At 55.4% G+C, this 20281-nt stretch overlaps 1 protein-coding gene across 1 annotated transcript in view; it reads left to right on the forward strand.

The window, feature by feature from the left end:
- depdc5 (DEP domain containing 5, GATOR1 subcomplex subunit) overlaps nucleotides 1–20281 on the forward strand; it is a 257419-nt gene that overhangs the window by 132260 nt on the left and 104878 nt on the right. Inside the window, exons 16-17 of the mRNA XM_088000284.1 lie at nucleotides 9788–10044; nucleotides 19344–19479. Of these exons, the coding sequence (XP_087856410.1) occupies nucleotides 9788–10044; nucleotides 19344–19479 (393 nt within the window). The remainder of the gene's footprint in view (nucleotides 1–9787; nucleotides 10045–19343; nucleotides 19480–20281) is intronic.

Raw genomic sequence — 20281 nt, forward strand, 5'->3', positions numbered from 1 at the left:
GTACACACTGCTCACAATGCCGTCTCCTATACACACTGCTCACGATCCGGTCTCCTGTACACACTGCTCACGATCCAATCTCCTGTACACACTGCTCACGATCCAGTCTCCTGTACACGCTGCACAAAACGCAGTCTCCTGTCCACACTGCTCACGATCCGGTCTCCTGTACACGCTGCTCACGATCCAGTCTCCTGTACACACTGCTCACAATGCAGTCTCTTGTACACATTGCTCACAATGCCGTCTCCTGTGCACACTGCTCACGATCCAGTCTCCTGTACACATTGCTCACGATCCGGTCTCCTGTACACGCTGCTCGCGATCGAGTCTCCTGTACACGCTGCTCGCGATCCAGTCACCTGTGCACACTGCTCACAACGCAGTCTCCTGTACACACTGTTCGCAATGCAGTGTCCTGTACTCACTGCTCACAACGCAGTCACCTGTACACACTGTTCGCAATGCAGTCTCCTGTACACACTGCGCACAATGCCATCTCCTGTACTCGCTGCTCACGATCCAGTCTCCTGTACACGCTGCTCACGATCCAGTCTCCTGTACACGCTGCTCACGATCCAGTCTCCTGTACACGGTGCTCACGATCCAGTGTCCTGTACACGGTGCTCACGATCCAGTCTCTTGTACACGCTGCGCACAATCCAGTCTGCTGTACACGCTGCTCACAATGCAGTCTGCTGTACACGTTGCTCACAACGCAGTCTCCTGTACACGGTGCTCACAACGCAGTCCCCTGTACACGCTGCTTACAGCGCCGTCCCCTGCACACACAACTCACAACGCAGTCCCCTGTGCACACTGCTGACAACGCAGTCCCCTGTGCACACTGCTTACAACGCAGTCCAGTCTCCTGTACACACTGCTCACGATCCAGTCTCCTGTACACGCTGCTCGCGATCCAGTCTCCTGTACACACTGCTCACAATGCCGTCTCCTATACACACTGCTCACGATCCGGTCTCCTGTACACACTGCTCACGATCCGGTCTCCTGTACACACTGCTCACAATCCAGTCTCCTGTACACACTGCTCACAATCCAGTCTCCTGTACACGGTGCTCACAATGCCGTCTCCTATACACACTGCTCACGATCCAGTCCCCTGTACACGCTGCACAAAGCGCCGTCTCCTGTACACACTGCTCACGATCCAGTCTCCTGTACACGCTGCTCACAATGCATTCTCCTGTACTCACAGCTCACGATCCGGTTTCCTGTACACACTGTTCACGGTCCGGTCTCCTGTACACGGTGCTCACGATCCGGTCTCCTGTACACGGTGCTCACGATCCGGTCTCCTGTACACGGTGCTCACGATCTGGTCTCCTGTACACGGTGCTCACGATCCGGTCTCCTGTACACGGTGCTCACGATCTGGTCTCCTGTACACGGTGCTCACGATCCGGTCTCCTGTACACGCTGCTCGCGATCCAGTCTCCTGTACACACTGCTCGCAATCCAGTCTCCTGTACACACTGCTCGCAATCCAGTCTCCTGTACACACTGCTCACAATGCAGTCTCCTGTACGTACTGCTCACAACGCGTTCTCCTGTACACACTGCTCACAATGCAGTCTCCTGAACACACTGCTCACAATGCCATCTCCTATACACACTGCTCACAATCCGGACTCCTATACACACTGCTCACAATCCGGTCTCCTGGACACACTGCTCGCGATCCAGTCCCCTGTACACACTGCTCACAACGCAGTCCCCTGTACACCCTGCTCACAGCGCCGTCCCCTGCACACACAGCTCACAACGCAGTCCCCTGTACACACTGCTCACAATGCCGTCTCCTGTACACACTGCTCACAATCCGGTCTCCTGTACACGCTGCTCACGATCCGGTCTCCTGTACACGCTGCTCACGATCCGGTCTCCTGTACACGCTGCTCGCGATCCAGTCTCCTGTACACACTGCTCACAACGCAGTCTCCTGTACACACTGTTCGTAATCCAGTCTCCTGTACACACTGCTCACAACGCAGTCTCCTGTACACACTGTTCGCAATGCAGTCTCCTGTACACACTGCGCACAATGCCATCTCCTGTACTCGCTGCTCACGATCCAGTCTCCTGTACACGCTGCTCACGATCCAGTCTCCTGTACACGCTGCTCACGATCCAGTCTCCTGTACACGCTGCTCACGATCCAGTCTCCTGTACACGCTGCTCACGATCCAGTCTCCTGTACACGCTGCTCACGATCCAGTCTCCTGTACACGCTGCTCACGATCCAGTCTCCTGTACACGCTGCTCACGATCCAGTCTCCTGTACACGGTGCTCACGATCCAGTCTCTTGTACACGCTGCGCACAATCCAGTCTGCTGTACACGCTGCTCACAATGCAGTCTGCTGTACACGCTGCTCACAATGCAGTCTGCTGTACACGCTGCTCACAATGCAGTCTCCTGTACACACTGCTCACAACGCAGTCCCCTGTACACGGTGCTCACAACGCAGTCCCCTGTACACGGTGCTCACAACGCAGTCCCCTGTACACGCTGCTCACAGCGCCATCCCCTGCACACACAGCTCACAACGCAGTCCCCTGTACACACTGTTCACAACGCAGTCCCCTGTACACACTGTTCACAACGCAGTCCCCTGTGCACACTGCTGACAACGCAGTCCCCTGTGCACACTGCTTACAACGCAGTCCAGTCTCCTGTACACACTGCTCACGATCCGGTCTCCTGTACACGCTGCTCACAATCCGGTCTCCTGTACACGCTGCACAAAATGCAGTCTCCTGTACACACTGCTCACGATCCGGTCTCCTGTACACACTGCTCACGATCCGGTCTCCTGTACACACTGCTCACAATCCGGTCTCCTGTACACGCTGCACAAAATGCAGTCTCCTGTACGCACTGCTCACGATCCGGTCTCCTGTACACGGTGTTCACGATCCAGTCTCCTGTACACGCTGCTCACGATCCAGTCTCCTGTACACACTGCTCACGATCCAATCTCCTGTACACGCTGCTCACGATCCGGTCTCCTGTACACACTGCTCACGATCCAGTCTCGTGTACACGCTGCTCACGATCCAGTCCCCTGGACACGCTGCTCACGATCCAGTCCCCTGGACACACTGCTCACAATCCAGTCTCCTGTACAAACTGCTCACCATCCAGTCTCGTGTACACGCTGCTCACGATCCAGTCCCCTGGACACGCTGCTCACGATCCAGTCCCCTGGACACGCTGCTCACGATCCAGTCCCCTGGACACACTGCTCACAATCCAGTCTCCTGTACACACTGCTCACGATCCGGTCTCCTGTACACACTGCGCACGATCCGGTCTCCTGTACACGCTCACGATCCGGTCCCCTGTACACGCTGCTCACGATCCAGTCCCCTGTACACACTGCTCACGATCCGGTCTCCTGTACACACTGCGCACGATCCGGTCTCCTGTACACGCTGCGCACGATCCGGTCTCCTGTACACGCTCACGATCCGGTCTCCTGTACACGCTGCTCACGATCCGGTCTCCTGTACACGCTGCTCACGATCCGGTCTCCTGTACACGCTGCTCACGATCCGGTCTCCTGTACACACTGCTCACGATCCCATCTCCTGTACACGCTGCTCACAATGCAATCTCCTGTACACACTGCTCACGATCCAGTCTCCTGTACACGGTGTTCACGATCCGGTCTCTTGTACACACTGCTTACGATGCAATCTCTTGGACACACGGCTCACGATCCAGTCTCCTGTACACACGGCTCACGATCCAGTCACCTGTACACGCTGCTCACGATCCAGTCTCCTGGACACACTGCTCACAATGCCGTCTCCTATACACGCTGCTCACGATCCGGTTTCCTGTACACACTGCTCACGATCCGGTCTCCTGTACACACTGCTCACGATCCGGTCTCCTGTACACATTGCTCACGATCCGGTCTCCTGTACACATTGCTCACGATGCAGTCTCCTGTACACACTGCTCACGATCCAGTCTCCTGTACACACTGCTCACGATCCGGTCTCCTGTACACATTGCTCACGATGCAGTCTCCTGTACACACTGCTCACGATCCAGTCTCCTGTACACGCTGCTCACGATCCAGTCTCCTGTATACACTGCTCACGACCCGGTCTCCTGTACACGCTGCTCACGACCCGGTCTCCTTTACACACTGCTCACGATCCAGTCTCCTGTACACACTGTTCACGATCCAGTCTCCTGTACACACTGCTCACGATCCAGTCTCCTGTACACACTGCTCACGATACTGTCTCCTGTACACGCTGCTCACGACCCGGTCTCCTTTACACACTGCTCACAATGCAGTCTCCTGTACACACTGCTCACGATCCAGTCTCCTGTACACGCTGCTCACGATCCAGTCTCCTGGACACGCTGCTCACGATCCAGTCTCCTGTACACGCTGCTCACGATCCGGTCTCCTGTACACACTGCTCACGATCCGGTCTCCTGTACACACTGCTCACGATCCCATCTCCTGTACACGCTGCTCACAATGCAATCTCCTGTACACACTGCTCACGATCCAGTCTCCTGTACATGGTGTTCACGATCCGGTCTCTTGTACACACTGCTCACGATGCAATCTCTTGTACACACGGCTCACGATCCAGTCTCCTGTACACACGGCTCACGATCCAGTCACCTGTACACGCTGCTCACGATCCAGTCTCCTGGACACACTGCTCACAATGCCGTCTCCTATACACGCTGCTCACGATCCGGTTTCCTGTACACACTGCTCACGATCCGGTCTCCTGTACACATTGCTCACGATGCAGTCTCCTGTACACACTGCTCACGATCCAGTCTCCTGTACACGCTGCTCACGATCCAGTCTCCTGTACACACTGCTCACGACCCGGTCTCCTGTACACGCTGCTCACGACCCGGTCTCCTTTACACACTGCTCACGATCCAGTCTCCTGTACACACTGCTCACGATCCAGTCTCCTGTACACACTGCTCACGATCCAGTCTCCTGGACACACTGCTCACGATCCAGTCTCCTGTACACACTGCTCACGATACTGTCTCCTGTACACGCTACTCACGACCCGGTCTCCTGTACACATTGCTCACGATGCAGTCTCCTGTACACACTGCTCACGATCCAGTCTCCTGGACACGCTGCTCACGATCCAGTCTCCTGTACACACTGCTCACGATCCAGTCTCCTGTACTCTGCTCACGATCCAGTCTCCTGTACACACTGTTCACGATGCAGTCTCCTGTACACGCTGCTCACGATCCAGTCTCCTGTACACACTGCTCACGACCCGGTCTCCTGTACACGCTGCTCACGATCCAGTCTCCTGTACACACTGCTCACGATCCAGTCTCCTGTACACACTGCTCACGATCCAGTCTCCTGTACACGCTGCTCACGATCCAGTCTCCTGTACTCTGCTCACGATCCAGTCTCCTGTACGCTGCTCACGATCCAGTCTCCTGTACACGCTGCTCACGATCCAGTCTCCTGTACACACTGCTCACGATCCAGTCTCCTGTACACGCTGCTCATGATCCAGTGTCCTGTACCCGCTGCACAAAACGCAGTCTCCTGTACACACTGTTCACGATGCAGTCTCCTGTACACGCTGCTCACAATCCAGTCTCCTGAACACACTGCTCACAATCCAGTCTCCTGTACACGCTGCTCACAATGCCGTCTCCTGTACACACTGCTCATGATCCGGTCTCCTATACACACTGCTCACAATGCAGTCACCCTTACGCACTGCTCACAACGCGGTCTCCTGTACACACTGCTCACAATGCCATCTCCTATACACACTGCTCACGATCCGGTCTCCTGTACACACTGCTCACGATCCAGTCTCCTGTACACACTGCTCACAATCCAGTCTCCTGGACACACTGCTCACGATCCAGTCTCCTGTACACGCTGCTCACAATCCAGTCTCCTGTACACGCTGCTCACGATCCAGTCTCCTGTACACGCTGCTCACGATCCAGTCTCCTGTACACGCTGCTCACGATCCAGTCTCCTGTACACGCTGCTCACGATCCAGTCTCCTGTACACACTGCTCACGATCCAGTCTCCTGTACACACTGCTCACGATCCAGTCTCCTGTACACACTGCTCACGATCCAGTCTCCTGTACACGCTGCTCACGATCCAGTCTCCTGTACACGCTGCTCACGATCCAGTCTCCTGTACACGCTGCTCACGATCCAGTCTCCTGTATACGCTGCTCACGATCCAGTCTCCTGTACACGCTGCTCACGATCCAGTCTCCTGTACACGCTGCTCACGATCCAGTCTCCTGTACACGCTGCTCACGATCCAGTCTCCTGTACACACTGCTCACGATCCAGTCTCCTGTACACGCTGCTCACGATCCAGTCTCCTGTACACGCTGCTCACGATCCAGTCTCCTGTATACGCTGCTCACGATCCAGTCTCCTGTACACACTGCTCACGACCCGGTCTCCTGTACACGCTGCTCACGACCCGGTCTCCTTTACACACTGCTCACGATCCAGTCTCCTGTACACACTGCTCACGATCCAGTCTCCTGTACACACTGCTCACGATCCAGTCTCCTGTACACACTGCTCACGATCCAGTCTCCTGTACACACTGCTCACGATACTGTCTCCTGTACACGCTGCTCACGACCCGGTCTCCTGTACACATTGCTCACGATGCAGTCTCCTGTACACACTGCTCATGATCCAGTCTCCTGGACACGCTGCTCACGATCCAGTCTCCTGTACACACTGCTCACGATCCAGTCTCCTGTACACACTGCTCACGATCCAGTCTCCTGTACACGCTGCTCACGATCCAGTCTCCTGTACACGCTGCTCACGATCCAGTCTCCTGTACACGCTGCTCACGATCCAGTCTCCTGTACACGCTGCTCACGATCCAGTCTCCTGTACACGCTGCTCACGATCCAGTCTCCTGTACACGCTGCTCACGATCCAGTCTCCTGTACACGCTGCTCACGATCCAGTCTCCTGTACACGCTGCACACGATCCGGTCTCCTGTACACGCTGCTCACGATCCAGTCTCCTGTACACACTGCTCACGATCCAGTCTCCTGTACACGCTGCTCACGATCCAGTCTCCTGTACACGCTGCTCACGATCCAGTCTCCTGTACACGCTGCTCACGATCCAGTCTCCTGTAAACGCTGCTCACGATCCAGTCTCCTGTACACTCTGCTCACGATCCAGTCTCCTGTACACACTGCTCACGATCCAGTCTCCTGTACACGCTGCTCACGATCCAGTCTCCTGTACACGCTGCGCACGATCCGGTCTCCTGTACACACTGCGCACGATCCGGTCTCCTGTACACACTGCGCACGATCCGGTCTCCTGTACACACTGCGCACGATCCAGTCCCCTGTACACACTGCTCACGATCCGGTCTCCTGTACACACTGCGCACGATCCGGTCTCCTGTACACACTGCGCACGATCCGGTCTCCTGTACATGCTGCTCACGATCCGGTCTCCTGTACACACTGCTCACGATCCCATCTCCTGTACACACTGCGCACGATCCGGTCTCCTGTACACGCTGCTCACGATCCGGTCTCCTGTACATGCTGCGCACGATCCGGTCTCCTGTACACACTGCTCACGATCCGGTCTCCTGTACACACTGCTCACGATCCCATCTCCTGTACACACTGCGCACGATCCGGTCTCCTGTACACGCTGCGCACTATCCGGTCTCCTGTACATGCTGCTCACGATCCGGTCTCCTGGACACGCTGCTCACGATCCAGTCTCCTGTACATGGTGTTCACGATCCGGTCTCCTGTACACGCTGCTCACGAACCAGTCTCCTGTACATGGTGTTCACGAACCAGTCTCCTGTACATGGTGTTCACGATCTGGTCTCCTGTACACACTGCTCACGATGCAGTCTCCTGTACACACTGCTCACGATCCAGTCTCCTGGACACGCTGCTCACGATCCAGTCTCCTGTACACACTGCTCACGATCCGGTCTCCTGTACACACTGCTCACGATCCCATCTCCTGTACACGCTGCTCACGATCCGGTCTCCTGTACATGCTGCGCACGATCCGGTCTCCTGTACACGCTGCTCACGAACCAGTCTCCTGTACATGGTGTTCACGATCTGGTCTCCTGTACACACTGCTCACGATCCCATCTCCTGTACATGCTGCGCACGATCCGGTCTCCTGTACACACTGCTCACGATCCGGTCTCCTGTACACACTGCTCACGATCCGGTCTCCTGTACACACTGCTCACGATCCGGTCTCCTGTACACACTGCTCACGATCCCACCTCCTGTACACGCTGCTCACGATATAGTCTCCTGTACATGGTGTTCACGATCCAGTCCCTTGTACATACTGGTCACGATGCAGTCTCCTGTACACACTAATCACAATCCAGTCTCCTGTACACGCTGCTCACGATCCGGTCTCCCGTACACGGTGCTCACGATCCGGTCTCCTGTACACATTGCTCACGATCCAGTCTCCTGTACATGCTGCTCACGATCCAGTCTCCTGTACACACTGCTCACGATCCGGTCTCCTGTACACGCTGCTCACGATCCAGTCTCCTGTACGCTGCTCACGATCCAGTCTCCTGTACACGCTGCTCACGATCCAATCTCCTGTACACACTGCTCACGATCCAGTCTCCTGTACACGCTGCTCACGATCCAGTCTCCTGTACACACTGCTCACAATGCAGTCTCCTGTACACACAGCTCATGATCCAGTCTCCAGTGCACACAGCTCATGATCCAGTCTCCAGTGCACACAGCTCATGATCCAGTCTCCTGTACACACAGCTCATGATCCAGTCTCCTGTACACACAGCTCATGATCCAGTCTCCTGTACACACAGCTCATGATCCAGTCTCCTGTACACACAGCTCATGATCCAGTCTCCTGTACACGCTGCTCACGATCCAGTCTCCTGTACATGGTGTTCACGATCCAGTCTCCTGGACACACTGCTCACGATCCGGTCTCCTGTACATGCTGCTCACAATCCAGTCTCCTATACACACTGCTCACGATGAGGTCTCCTGTACACGCTGCTCACGATCCAGACCCCTGTACACGCTGCACAAAACACAGTCTCCTGTACACACTGCTCACGATCCAGTCTCCTGTACACACTGCTCACGATCCAGTCTCCTATACACACTGCTCACGATGAGGTCTCCTGTACACGCTGCTCACGATCCAGACCCCTGTACACGCTGCACAAAACACAGTCTCCTGTACACACTGCTCACGATCCAGTCTCCTGTACACACTGCTCACGATCCAGTCTCCTATACACACTGCTCACGATCCGGTCTCCTGTACACACTGCTCACGATCCGGTCTCTTGTACACACTGCTCACGATGCAGTCTCCTGGACACACTGCTCACAATCCAGTCTCCTGGACACACTGCTCACGATCCGGTCTCCTGGACACACTGCTCACGATCCGGTCTCCTGTACACGCTGCTCACGATCCAGACCCCTGTACACGCTGCACAAAACACAGTCTCCTGTACATGCTGCTCACAATGCAGTCTCCTGTACATGGTGTTCACGATCTGGTCTCTTGTACATACTGGTCACGATCCGGTCTCCTGTACACGCTGCTCACGATCCAGTCTCCTGTACACGCTGCTGGGACTAGATTGGGTTGGGATGTCTGGTCGCCACGGACAAGTTGGAACGAAGGGTCTGTTTCCGTGCTGTCCATCTCTATGCCTGTGACAGAGTGAACGCCTGCTTTGTCCTGTATTTTGTTGATTGTGTCCTCACTGTTTCAGATATCCTGGAGCGCATGATTGACTCACAGCAGAGAGATTCCAGCGCCCCTGGCCGTTTTCATGTTGGCAGCGCTGAGTCCATGCTCCATATTCGGCCTGGCGGGTACATCCCACAGCGAGCACTCATTAATCCGTTCGCCCCTTCCCGGATGCCAATGAAGCTAACATCAAACAGGAGGAGGTGGATGCATACATTTCCAGTGGGTAAGTGTGACAGACTGGCACATCACTGGCCCTGCAGGCAAATGTGCCCATCAACTCGCTGCCAACTGCGTCTTCAGAGCTGTGTTGCTCGATGTGCTGCGTGGGGTTTGGTACAAACAATACAGGCCGATGTGGTCCAGAGTTCAATCCCTGCTTGTTCTCCAGCTGGACTAGAGCAGCGCTCTCCATGTGTAGGGGCTGGAAAGCAGTGGGAGCGACGGCTGTCACTGTGGGAGCGACGGCTGTCACTGTGGGAGCGACGGCTGTCACTGTGGGAGCGACGGCTGTCGCTGTGGGAGCGACGGCTGTCGCTGTGGGAGCGACGGCTGTCGCTGTGGGAGCGACGGTTGTCGCTGTGGGAGCGACGGTTGTCGCTGTGGGAGCGACGGTTGTCGCTGTGGGAGCGACGGTTGTCGCTGTGGGAGCGACGGTTGTCGCTGTGGGAGTGAGGGTTGTCGCTGTGGGAGCGACGGTTGTCGCTGTGGGAGTGACGGTTGTCGCTGTGGGAGTGACGGTTGTCGCTGTGGGAGTGAGGGTTGTCGCTGTGGGAGTGAGGGTTGTCGCTGTGGGAGTGAGGGTTGTCGCTGTGGGAGTGAGGGTTGTCGCTGTGGGAGTGAGGGTTGTCGCTGTGGGAGTGAGGGTTGTCGCTGTGGGAGTGAGGGTTGTCGCTGTGGGAGTGACGGTTGTCGCTGTGGGAGTGACGGTTGTCGCTGTGGGAGTGACGGTTGTCGCTGTGGGAGTGACGGTTGTCGCTGTGGGAGTGACGGTTGTCGCTGTGGGAGTGACGGTTGTCGCTGTGGGAGTGACGGTTGTCGCTGTGGGAGTGACGGTTGTCGCTGTGGGAGTGACGGTTGTCGCTGTGGGAACGACGGTTGTCGCTGTGGGAACGACGGTTGTCGCTGTGGGAACGACGGTTGTCGCTGTGGGAACGACGGTTGTCGCTGTGGGAACGGCGGTTGTCGCTGTCGGAACGGCGGTTGTCGCTGTGGGAACGATCGTTGTCGCTGTGGGAACGATCGTTGTCGCTGTGGGAACGATCGTTGTCGCTGTGGGAGCGACGGTTGTCGCTGTGGGAACGACGGTTGTCGCTGTGGGAGCGATCGTTGTCGCTGTGGGAGCGACGGTTGTCGCTGTGGGAACGATCGTTGTCGCTGTGGGAATGATCGTTGTCGCTGTGGGAACGACGGTTGTCGCTGTGGGAACGATCGTTGTCGCTGTGGGAGCGACGGTTGTCGCTGTGGGAACGACGGTTGTCGCTGTGGGAACGACGGTTGTCGCTGTGGGAGTGAGGGTTGTCGCTGTGGGAGTGACGGTTGTCGCTGTGGGAGTGAGGGTTGTCGCTGTGGGAGTGAGGGTTGTCGCTGTGGGAGTGACGGTTGTCGCTGTGGGAGTGACGGTTGTCGCTGTGGGAGTGACGGTTGTCGCTGTGGGAGTGACGGTTGTCGCTGTGGGAACGACGGTTGTCGCTGTGGGAACGACGGTTGTCGCTGTGGGAACGACGGTTGTCGCTGTGGGAGCGACGGTTGTCGCTGTGGGAGCGACGGTTGTCGCTGTGGGAGCGACGGCTGTCGCTGTGGGAGCGACGGCTGTCGCTGTGGGAACGACGGCTGTCGCTGTGGGAACGACGGCTGTCGCTGTGGGAACGACGGCTGTCGCTGTGGGAACGACGGCTGTCGCTGTGGGAGCGACGGCTGTCGCTGTGGGAGCGACGGCTGTCGCTGTGGGAGCGATCGTTGTCGCTGTGGGAGCGACGGTTGTCGCTGTGGGAACGATCGTTGTCGCTGTGGGAGCGATCGTTGTCGCTGTGGGAGCGACGGTTGTCGCTGTGGGAGCGACGGTTGTCGCTGTGGGAGCGACGGTTGTCGCTGTGGGAACGACGGCTGTCGCTGTGGGAGCGTGGCTGTCGCTGTGGGAGCGACGGCTGTCGCTGTGGGAGCGACGGCTGTCGCTGTGGGAGCGACGGCTGTCGCTGTGGGAACGACGGCTGTCGCTGTGGGAGCGACGGCTGTCGCTGTGGGAGCGACGGCTGTCGCTGTGGGAGCGACGGCTGTCGCTGTGGGAGCGACGGTTGTCGCTGTGGGAGCGACGGCTGTCGCTGTGGGAGCGATCGTTGTCGCTGTGGGAGCGACGGTTGTCGCTGTGGGAACGATCGTTGTCGCTGTGGGAACGATCGTTGTCGCTGTGGGAACGATCGTTGTCGCTGTGGGAACGACGGTTGTCGCTGTGGGAGCGACGGTTGTCGCTGTGGGAACGAACGTTGTCGCTGTGGGAACGACGGCTGTCGCTGTGGGAACGACGGCTGTCGCTGTGGGAACAGTGGTTGTCACTCTTGTATCGTTGACAATCAGACCACCGAGCATCACTGTCAGGAAACAACACAGACACATCAGGGGATTCACTTGGAAAACCATCCCTCTTCAATGTCGATTGCTTTAATGTCACTACGTTGTTAGGCCCATAAATCTTGCTGAGCATTGTGTTTTGTTGACAGTATTACAGTGCCTAACCTGAGCAGACTGAAGCAACCCTCCCCCTCTCTCTCTTTGTGACTTGCCTCCCCCCCCAAACACGCACTCTCACTCTCTCTCTCTTTTTCTCTCCCCCTCCGTCCGTCCCTCCCCCCTCTGTCCCCCCGTCCCTCCCCTCCTCCGTCACTCCCTCCGAACCCTCCCCTCCTCCTTTCCCCCCCGAACGCTCCCGTCCGCTGTCCCCCCCGCCCACCTCCCTCCGAACCCTCCTCTACTCCGTCCCCTCCCCTTCTCCGTCCCCCTCCCTCCGAACGCTCCCCTCCTCCTTCCCCCCCCATCCCTCTGTCCCTCCCCTCCTCCGTCCCTCCCCTCCTCCGTCCCCCTCCCTCCGACCCTCCCCTCCCTCCGACACTCCCTCCCTCCGACACTCCCTCCCTCCGACACTCCCTCCGTCCCTCCCCTCCTCCGTCCCCCCATCCCTCTGTCCCTCCCCTCCTCCGTCCCTCCCCTCCTCCGTCCCTCCCCTCCTCCGTCCCCCTCCCTCCGACCCTCCCCTCCCTCCGACCCTCCCCTCCCTCCGACACTCCCTCCCTCCGACACTCCCTATGTCCTTCCCCTCCTCCACCCCCTCCCTCCAAACCCTCCCTCCCCTCCGTCCCTCCCCCCCCGACCCTTCCCCCCCGACCCTTCCCCCCCGACCCTTCCCCCCCCGACCCTTCCCCCCCGACCCTTCCCCCCGACCCTTCCCCCCCGACCCTTCCCCCCCGACCCTTCCCCCCCGACCCTTCCCCCCCGACCCTTCCCCCCCGACCCTTCCCCCCAACCCCCCCATCCCTCTGTCCCTTCCCTCCTCCATCCCTCCCCTCCTCCGTCCCCCTTCCTCCGTCCCTCCCCTCCCTCCGTCCCTCCCCCCTCTGTCCCCCCATCTCTCCCCTCCTCCGTCACTCCCTCTGAACCCTCCCCTCCTCCTTTCCCACCCGAACGCTCCCGTCCGCTGTCCCCCCCGCCCCCCCTCCCTCCGAACCCACCCCTCCTCCGTCCCCTCCCTCCAAACCCTCCCTCCCCTCCGTCCCTCCCTCCCCCCCGACCCTTCCCCCCCCCGACCCTTCCCCCCCGACCCCCCCCCCCCCCCCCCGACCCTTCCCCCCCCCCCCCCGGCCCTTCCCCCCCCCGGCCCTCCCCCCCCCCCCCCGACCCTCCCCTCTGTCTCGCCCCTCCTCTCTCCTCCCTCCCCTTCTCTGTCTCCGCCCTCCCCTTCTCTGTCTCCGCCCTCCCCTTCTCTGTCTCCGCCCTCCCCTTCTCTGTCTCCGCCCCGCCCCTCCTCTGACCCTCCCTTGCTCTCTCTGACACAGTGTCTCTCTGACTCTCGCTCGCTTGCTCTCTCTCTCCATCTCTCTCCATCTCTCTCACACACACACACACACACACACTGACTGTCTTTCTCCTGCCCTCCCTACCCCTCACTGATCAGTTCTGGGAGTGAAGTACTCAGGCGCTGATAGAAATCCCAGTTCTCTGTGATTTGCTTCTGCAAACCCTGCTGGTTCACCCATCAGACTCGAGAGCCCGCTGTCCAGGGATCTGTCTGTCTGTGGCCCGATCTAGCCTCTCACATCCATCACCTGGCTCCTCTGCGTTCTGCTCCCGATCCTGACACGTGGGTGATTCATCTGGGCTGCCAGCTCAATCAGATACTGGGGCAGAGCTTTCCGGGGAGTCTCCCAGTCTGCCCTCTCTTTATTTCCAAGATTATATGCCAGTATTTTGAGAAGAGAAGGCCGATATTCTGGCCAATAGTTAATTTCTTGGCCAAACACCGACTAAGGTCAACTGGTGACTGATTTCAGAGCTGTCCCGGCGAAGTTGCTGTATGTAAATTAGGTTCTGGATCAGTGGTGCTGGAAGAGCACAGCAGTTCAGGCAGCATCCAAGGAGCTTCGAAATCGACGTTTCGGGCAAAAGCCCTGTGTAAATTAGGTGCCTGGTTTCTGACATTTCACAGCGCTTCCAAAATGGCTTCCGTTATTGTTGTGTGCTCAGACACCCCGTGTTTGTGAAAGGTGCTGTATAATGAAGACTTTTGCTTGATCCACAGGCTGACCAAGCCAGTGGCAGGTGGGATGAGGTTTGTTGTGAATTGATAAGTTGGTTTATTTTGATATTTCAACGATTGGGTGGTACATCCATGGCGATCATGGCATGATTCGATCAGAGCGACTTGTTCTGACAAAGACTTGGCACATTTGCTTGCTTTCTCTCCACGGATGCTGCTTGACCTCCCTTTTCAGCATCAGACGTCATTTGCTTCAGCTTCTTCTCATGTGGTTGGTGCCTTGCAGCAATAAAGGTGTTGTCGCCAAATGCACTCTGTCATCTCCATCTCCACCTCCACTCCGTGGTTGCTCAGGATATTTTTGGAGTCGGGCAGACATAGAGTCATAGAGATGTACAGCACGGAAACAGACCCTTCGGTCCAACCCGTCCATGCCGACCAGATATCCCAACCCAATCTAGTCCCACCTGCCAGCACCCAGCCCATATCCCTCCAAACCCTTCCTATTCATATACCCATCCAAGTGCCTCTTAAATGTTGCTATTGTACCAGCCTCCACCTTTTCCTCTGGCAGCTCATTCCGTACACATACCACCCTCTGATTGAAAAAGTTGCCCCTTAGGTCTCTTTTATATCTTTCCCCTCTCACCCTAAACGTATGCCCCTCTAGTTCTGGACTCCCCGACCCCAGGGAAAAGACTTTGTCTATTTATCCTATCCATGTCCCTCATGATTTTGTAAACCTCTATAAGGTCATCCCTCAGCCTCCAACGCTCCAGGGAAAACAGCCCCAGCCTGTTCAGCCTCTCCCTATAGCTCAAATCCTCCAACCCTGGCAACATCCTTGTAAATCTTTTCTGAACCCTTTCAAGTTTCACAACATCTTTCCGATAGGAAGGAGACCAGAATTGCACGCAATATTCCAACAGTGGCCTAACCAATGTCCTGTACAGCCGCACCAACTCCCAACTCCTGTACTCAATAAAGGAAAGCATGCCAAATGCCTTCTTCACTATCCTATCTACCTGCGACTCCACTTTCAAGGAGCTATGAACCTGCACTCCAAGGTCTCTTTGTTCAGCAACACTCCCTCGGACCTTACCATTATGTGTATAAGTCCTGCTAAGATTTGCTTTCCCAAAATGCAGCACCTCACATTTATCTGAATTAAACTCCATCTGCCACTTCTCAGCCCATTGGCCCATCTGGTCCAGATCCTGTTAAAATCTGAGGTATCGCTGTCCACTACACCACCAATTTTGGTGTCATCTGCAAACATACTAACTGTACCTGTTATGCTCGCATCCAAATCATTTATGTAAATGACAAAAAGTAGAGGACCCAGCACTAACCCTTGTGGCACTCCACTGGTCACAGGTCTCCAGTCTGAAAAACAACCCTCCACCACCACCCTCTGTCTTCTACCTTTGAGCCAGTTCTATATCCAGATGGCTAGTTCTCCCTGTATTCCGTGAGATCTAACCTTGCTGATGAGCCATTAGGAATGTTTGCCTCCTTGGCCCCTCTGGAGAGCAGGCTGCGTCTTCAGTCTGGAAATGAAACAACCTCTCCTTGTACAGGAGCCAGGCTCCTGAACACATTTCTCAACCTCACAGGATTCAGGTGGGAGAACTAAAGCACAGATTGCTGGTATTTGGCCGAATTATCAAGCATTACAGAAATAGACAGAGACAGCGTTGCATCATTTTGTAGCAGAGAGTGAGTTTTGCAGTTAGTCAGATATTGGATCTGAAACCCATTGCCTAACCAACTGATCATTGGAAGATGAAGCTTATTAGGCCAGTGTCTACCAGCTGCAGTGGTGAATGATTGACTAGTTTCCAAAGAACATCGATAAATATAACTTATTATAGAAACCGAAAGCGCTTGCTCAGCTGTGTTGACCTGTTGAGGGTCTAGATTAGTATGGTGCTGGAAAAGCACAGCAGGTCAGGCAGCATCCGAGGAGCAGACGTTTTGGGCAAAAGCCCTTCATCAGGAATGAGCCTGTTGAGGTTCAGCCTCTGTCTGATGATGCCCTGTTTTCTCAGGGGGATTACGCAGGCGACAGTGTTGCTCTGATCTGTGCCCGTCTGCTTGAAGTTATACTGGGTTGGGCTCAGCTGGAGGCACCGAGGGCCTCTCCTTCATCCCAGAGCCAGAAACTGTAGGGAGGTGTATCCGAAGTTGACCTGCCAAGTCTGGACTGGCTCAGAAGCAGCAGAATGTTTACCGAGTGACGTCGACAGAAATGGACAGGGACCAGCCGGTGGCAGGTGGGAACAGAGCAAAGGGAGGGGGAGAAATGAAGATCCAGTATGAGAGAGAGAGAGCGAGAGAGAGGGAGAGAGAGAGAGAGAGAGAGATCCTGGTCGTGCTTTTTATGTTTCTGGGTGGATGATAGGGACATGGTACATTAAGCAGTGTGAGAGGCGAATGGGAGATGCACAGATACATTCTTCATCTTTGACCGCCTGCAGAAATCTTTCCACTTGATACGCCTATCTTGCCATCCTCCCTTCAGAGGCTCTGTCTCCAAGCGCTTCCTGCCAGTTTAGTCTCCACTTAGGTGACCGGTCTCTCCAGGGCAGTGTAGCTGAGGGAAGAACGCCCTTCCTCAGCATGCTGCAACATCCCCCGTGATCCCGAGTGCTCCAAGTGACGACCTAGATGGAGTGCAGTTTTCCCTTCATAGGGGTCACTCCTGTTGTCTGGAGTGACAGGTTTGTTTACCAAGTTGCCTCACCCAATGCAGACCACCGAGCTCTACTGTAGAGTGGGATTCACACTGGTCCATACTTTAATCATGGCAGTGATTTACCTCCGTTAGTAGCAGAGAAGTCAGGTCATGAATCATCATGTCCCCCACCTCCTAAAGGTGGGACCCACACCAGTGTTTGATGGTTAAAATGGCACTGAGTTGTGTACGGGAAGAGATTACTCAATGGTAGGAAAGGTTTGCTTCCAGTAGCAAACACAGTTATTTTTGAGAGAAAAAGAAATGATAATTTACTTTTTATTTCTTTTTCCTGACAAGTTTCTGGTTTGAGTGTTCAGTACCTACAAGCAGGGGCTCGGTTTAGCTCAGTTGGCTGGACGGTTGGTTTGCAAGGCAGGGTGAGGCCAGCAGCGGGGGTTCAGTGAAGGACTCTCCTTCTCAACCCCTCCCCTTGCCTGAGGCTTCGTAACCCTCAGGTTAAACTCACCAGGCCTTTCTCTCGACTAAGAGTGCAGCCCTATGGTCTGGTAAGACTATGACAACTTGACTTGACCAAAAGACAAACACCCCCATGAGGGGGACAGTGAATTTAAACAAGGAAAACAAGCAGCTGGTCAATTGTGTCCTTTAGCTGACATGGTGAACAGTCCCAGAGTTCCACAGTGTTAGGCCAAGCCCAATCTCCTGTACCAAGGTGGTAACCCAATCTTCCATCTAAGCTGTAAGCTGTGTGACTGCAAAGAGGGTCCAATACAGCCCCCCCCCCCCCCCCCCCCTTAAAACATATTAAAGAGACCGTGAACTTCAGTACAGCTCTGTGCACTCTCAAAACAAAACCAGTGGCTAGGTTAACAGTGGCCCATTTAGTTCGATAACGAGTGTTCGAAAATGTCTGGTGACTTGCATTCAATGTTCTTTCTCAGCGTATACGACGCAAAAAGAAAGAGCTAACTTTGCATTTAATTAGGGACCGTTCTCCCGGATTGTTAATTAAATTTTAATTTAACTTTTAATTTTGGGCTTACTCTCCAGAATGGTGTAAAGGAGTGGTATCGTTACAGCATGTTCATACAGACTGCTGCTTCGGAAAGATGAATATTTTCAGAGTGCTGGAAAAATCTACTCGTTGTAATGAACCATAGAACACATACAGTGTGGAAACGGCCATTCGGCCCAACAAGTCCACACCGACCCTCTGAAGAGTATCCCTCCTTGACCCATCCCCTTAACCTTTAACCTTACATTTTCCATGACTAAAGTACCTATCCCATACTTTTCTGAACACTATTGACAGTTTCCCATGGCCAATTCACCTGACCTGTACATCTTTGGACTGTGGGAGGAAACCGGAGCACCCGGAGGAAACCCACGCAGACACGGGGAGAACGTGCAAACTCCACACAGTCAGTCGCCCGAGGCTGGAGTCGAACCTGGGTCCCTGGTGCTGTGAGGCAGCGGTGCTAACCACTGAGCTATCATGTAGTCCCTTTCGTGTCCTTAACATCAATTGGAACAATCCGTGATTTTCCATCTTATTCAAAACAAAATCGAGAGAGAATCTGCACTTTCGGAGGGGGCAGTCCATCCTCGATGTCAGTCTTGAAGTGGGCAGAAACTTGGGATGAGACTTGGACCCACATCTTCCTGCATTTGATGAAAGAATGTCATCGGCTGAGCTGAGCCGAACTGGCACTGTGGCTCAGTGGTTAGCACTGCTAAGTCACAGCTGCAGGGATCCCAGGTTCGATTCCCGCCTCGGGTGACTGTCTGTGTGGAGGTTGCACGTTCTTCCCATGTCTGTGTGGGTTTCCTCCCACAGTCCAAAGACGTGCACATTAGGAGGATTGGCCATGCTAAATGCAGGGGAATGGGTCTGGGTGGGATGCCCTTCGGAGGGTCAGCCAGGACTCGATGGGCCAAATGGCCCGCTTCCGCCCTCCCAGGAATTCTGTGAATCAATGAGCCAACATTTTAATGGATTGAGTCACTTCCCTCCTTGTGTATTAGCAGTTTTTGTGTTTGTGTGATGTGGGTGTGAACCTGTCCATTCTCTTCACAGGTCCCTCTGGAGAACCGATTCAGATCCACCACCAGACCAGGCAGCATATGGCTGAGCTTCAGGGGAGCAGCTTGCGGGATCCCACACACTCCTCCGCAGAGCTGCTGGAGCTGGCCTACCATGAAGCGACTGGAAGGTTGGTCTGCATGCTGCAAGCCGGCAAATCATTCCAGATCACCACGCTACTTTTCACAGGCTGTGGAAGCAGATTTCCCAAGCTGCCTGCAGTTCTTCCGTTCTCCATTTCAGACCCGTAATCTTTCTGCGAATCTATTTGACGCGATTGTTTCCTCAGTCGTTAAGTCATGCCAGACCTTGGAATTCATGTAGCACTGGATCATCCTTCCCAACACGCGTCAAAGTTAATTAACTGGATGTGGATTGCAGACAGTGTGACGACCCAGCAGCCAGATTGCACACAGCAAGCTGCCGCACACCGCAGTTTAGACAAATGAGCAGTGTGTCTGATTTATACCGCGGTGTTTGAGGGAGGAATATTGAGCAGGTTTTGCCTTTGACCCCTTCAGAAAGCAGTCTGGGCTTTTATGTCTCATTTCAATGTCAGTGCCAGTGAAAATGCAGCACTCCCTCAGTACCGCACTGGAGTACGTCAGCCTCAGTCAGAGGCTACAATCCCCTGGGACAATCCACAACAGTTTCTGGAGGTGTGTCTCCCCAGTAAAGGGGCCTCCCTGATCATTCTCACATGTCCCAGACATAGCCAGCTTGCTTCACAGTCAGCCTGTGTCATTCCAAACTGGGAGTCCGAGTTCACCGGAAACCCCAAATGCTGTTGTTTACAAGGAGGGGACGTTCACCCTGTGCGGTCCTGTCTGTCACTGATCTTCGACCCTTGCTTCAACCTGTCCAAGCTGCCCTCGCATTTGGGATGGGCAGGGAGACATATGGTAACATAGTTGGCATATCAAACGGTGATG

Source organism: Chiloscyllium plagiosum, unplaced genomic scaffold (assembly GCF_037043375.1).
Source record: "Chiloscyllium plagiosum isolate Xiang-an unplaced genomic scaffold, Cpla_swu_hap1 HiC_scaffold_24, whole genome shotgun sequence".
Classification (NCBI taxonomy): Eukaryota; Metazoa; Chordata; class Chondrichthyes; order Orectolobiformes; family Hemiscylliidae; genus Chiloscyllium; species Chiloscyllium plagiosum.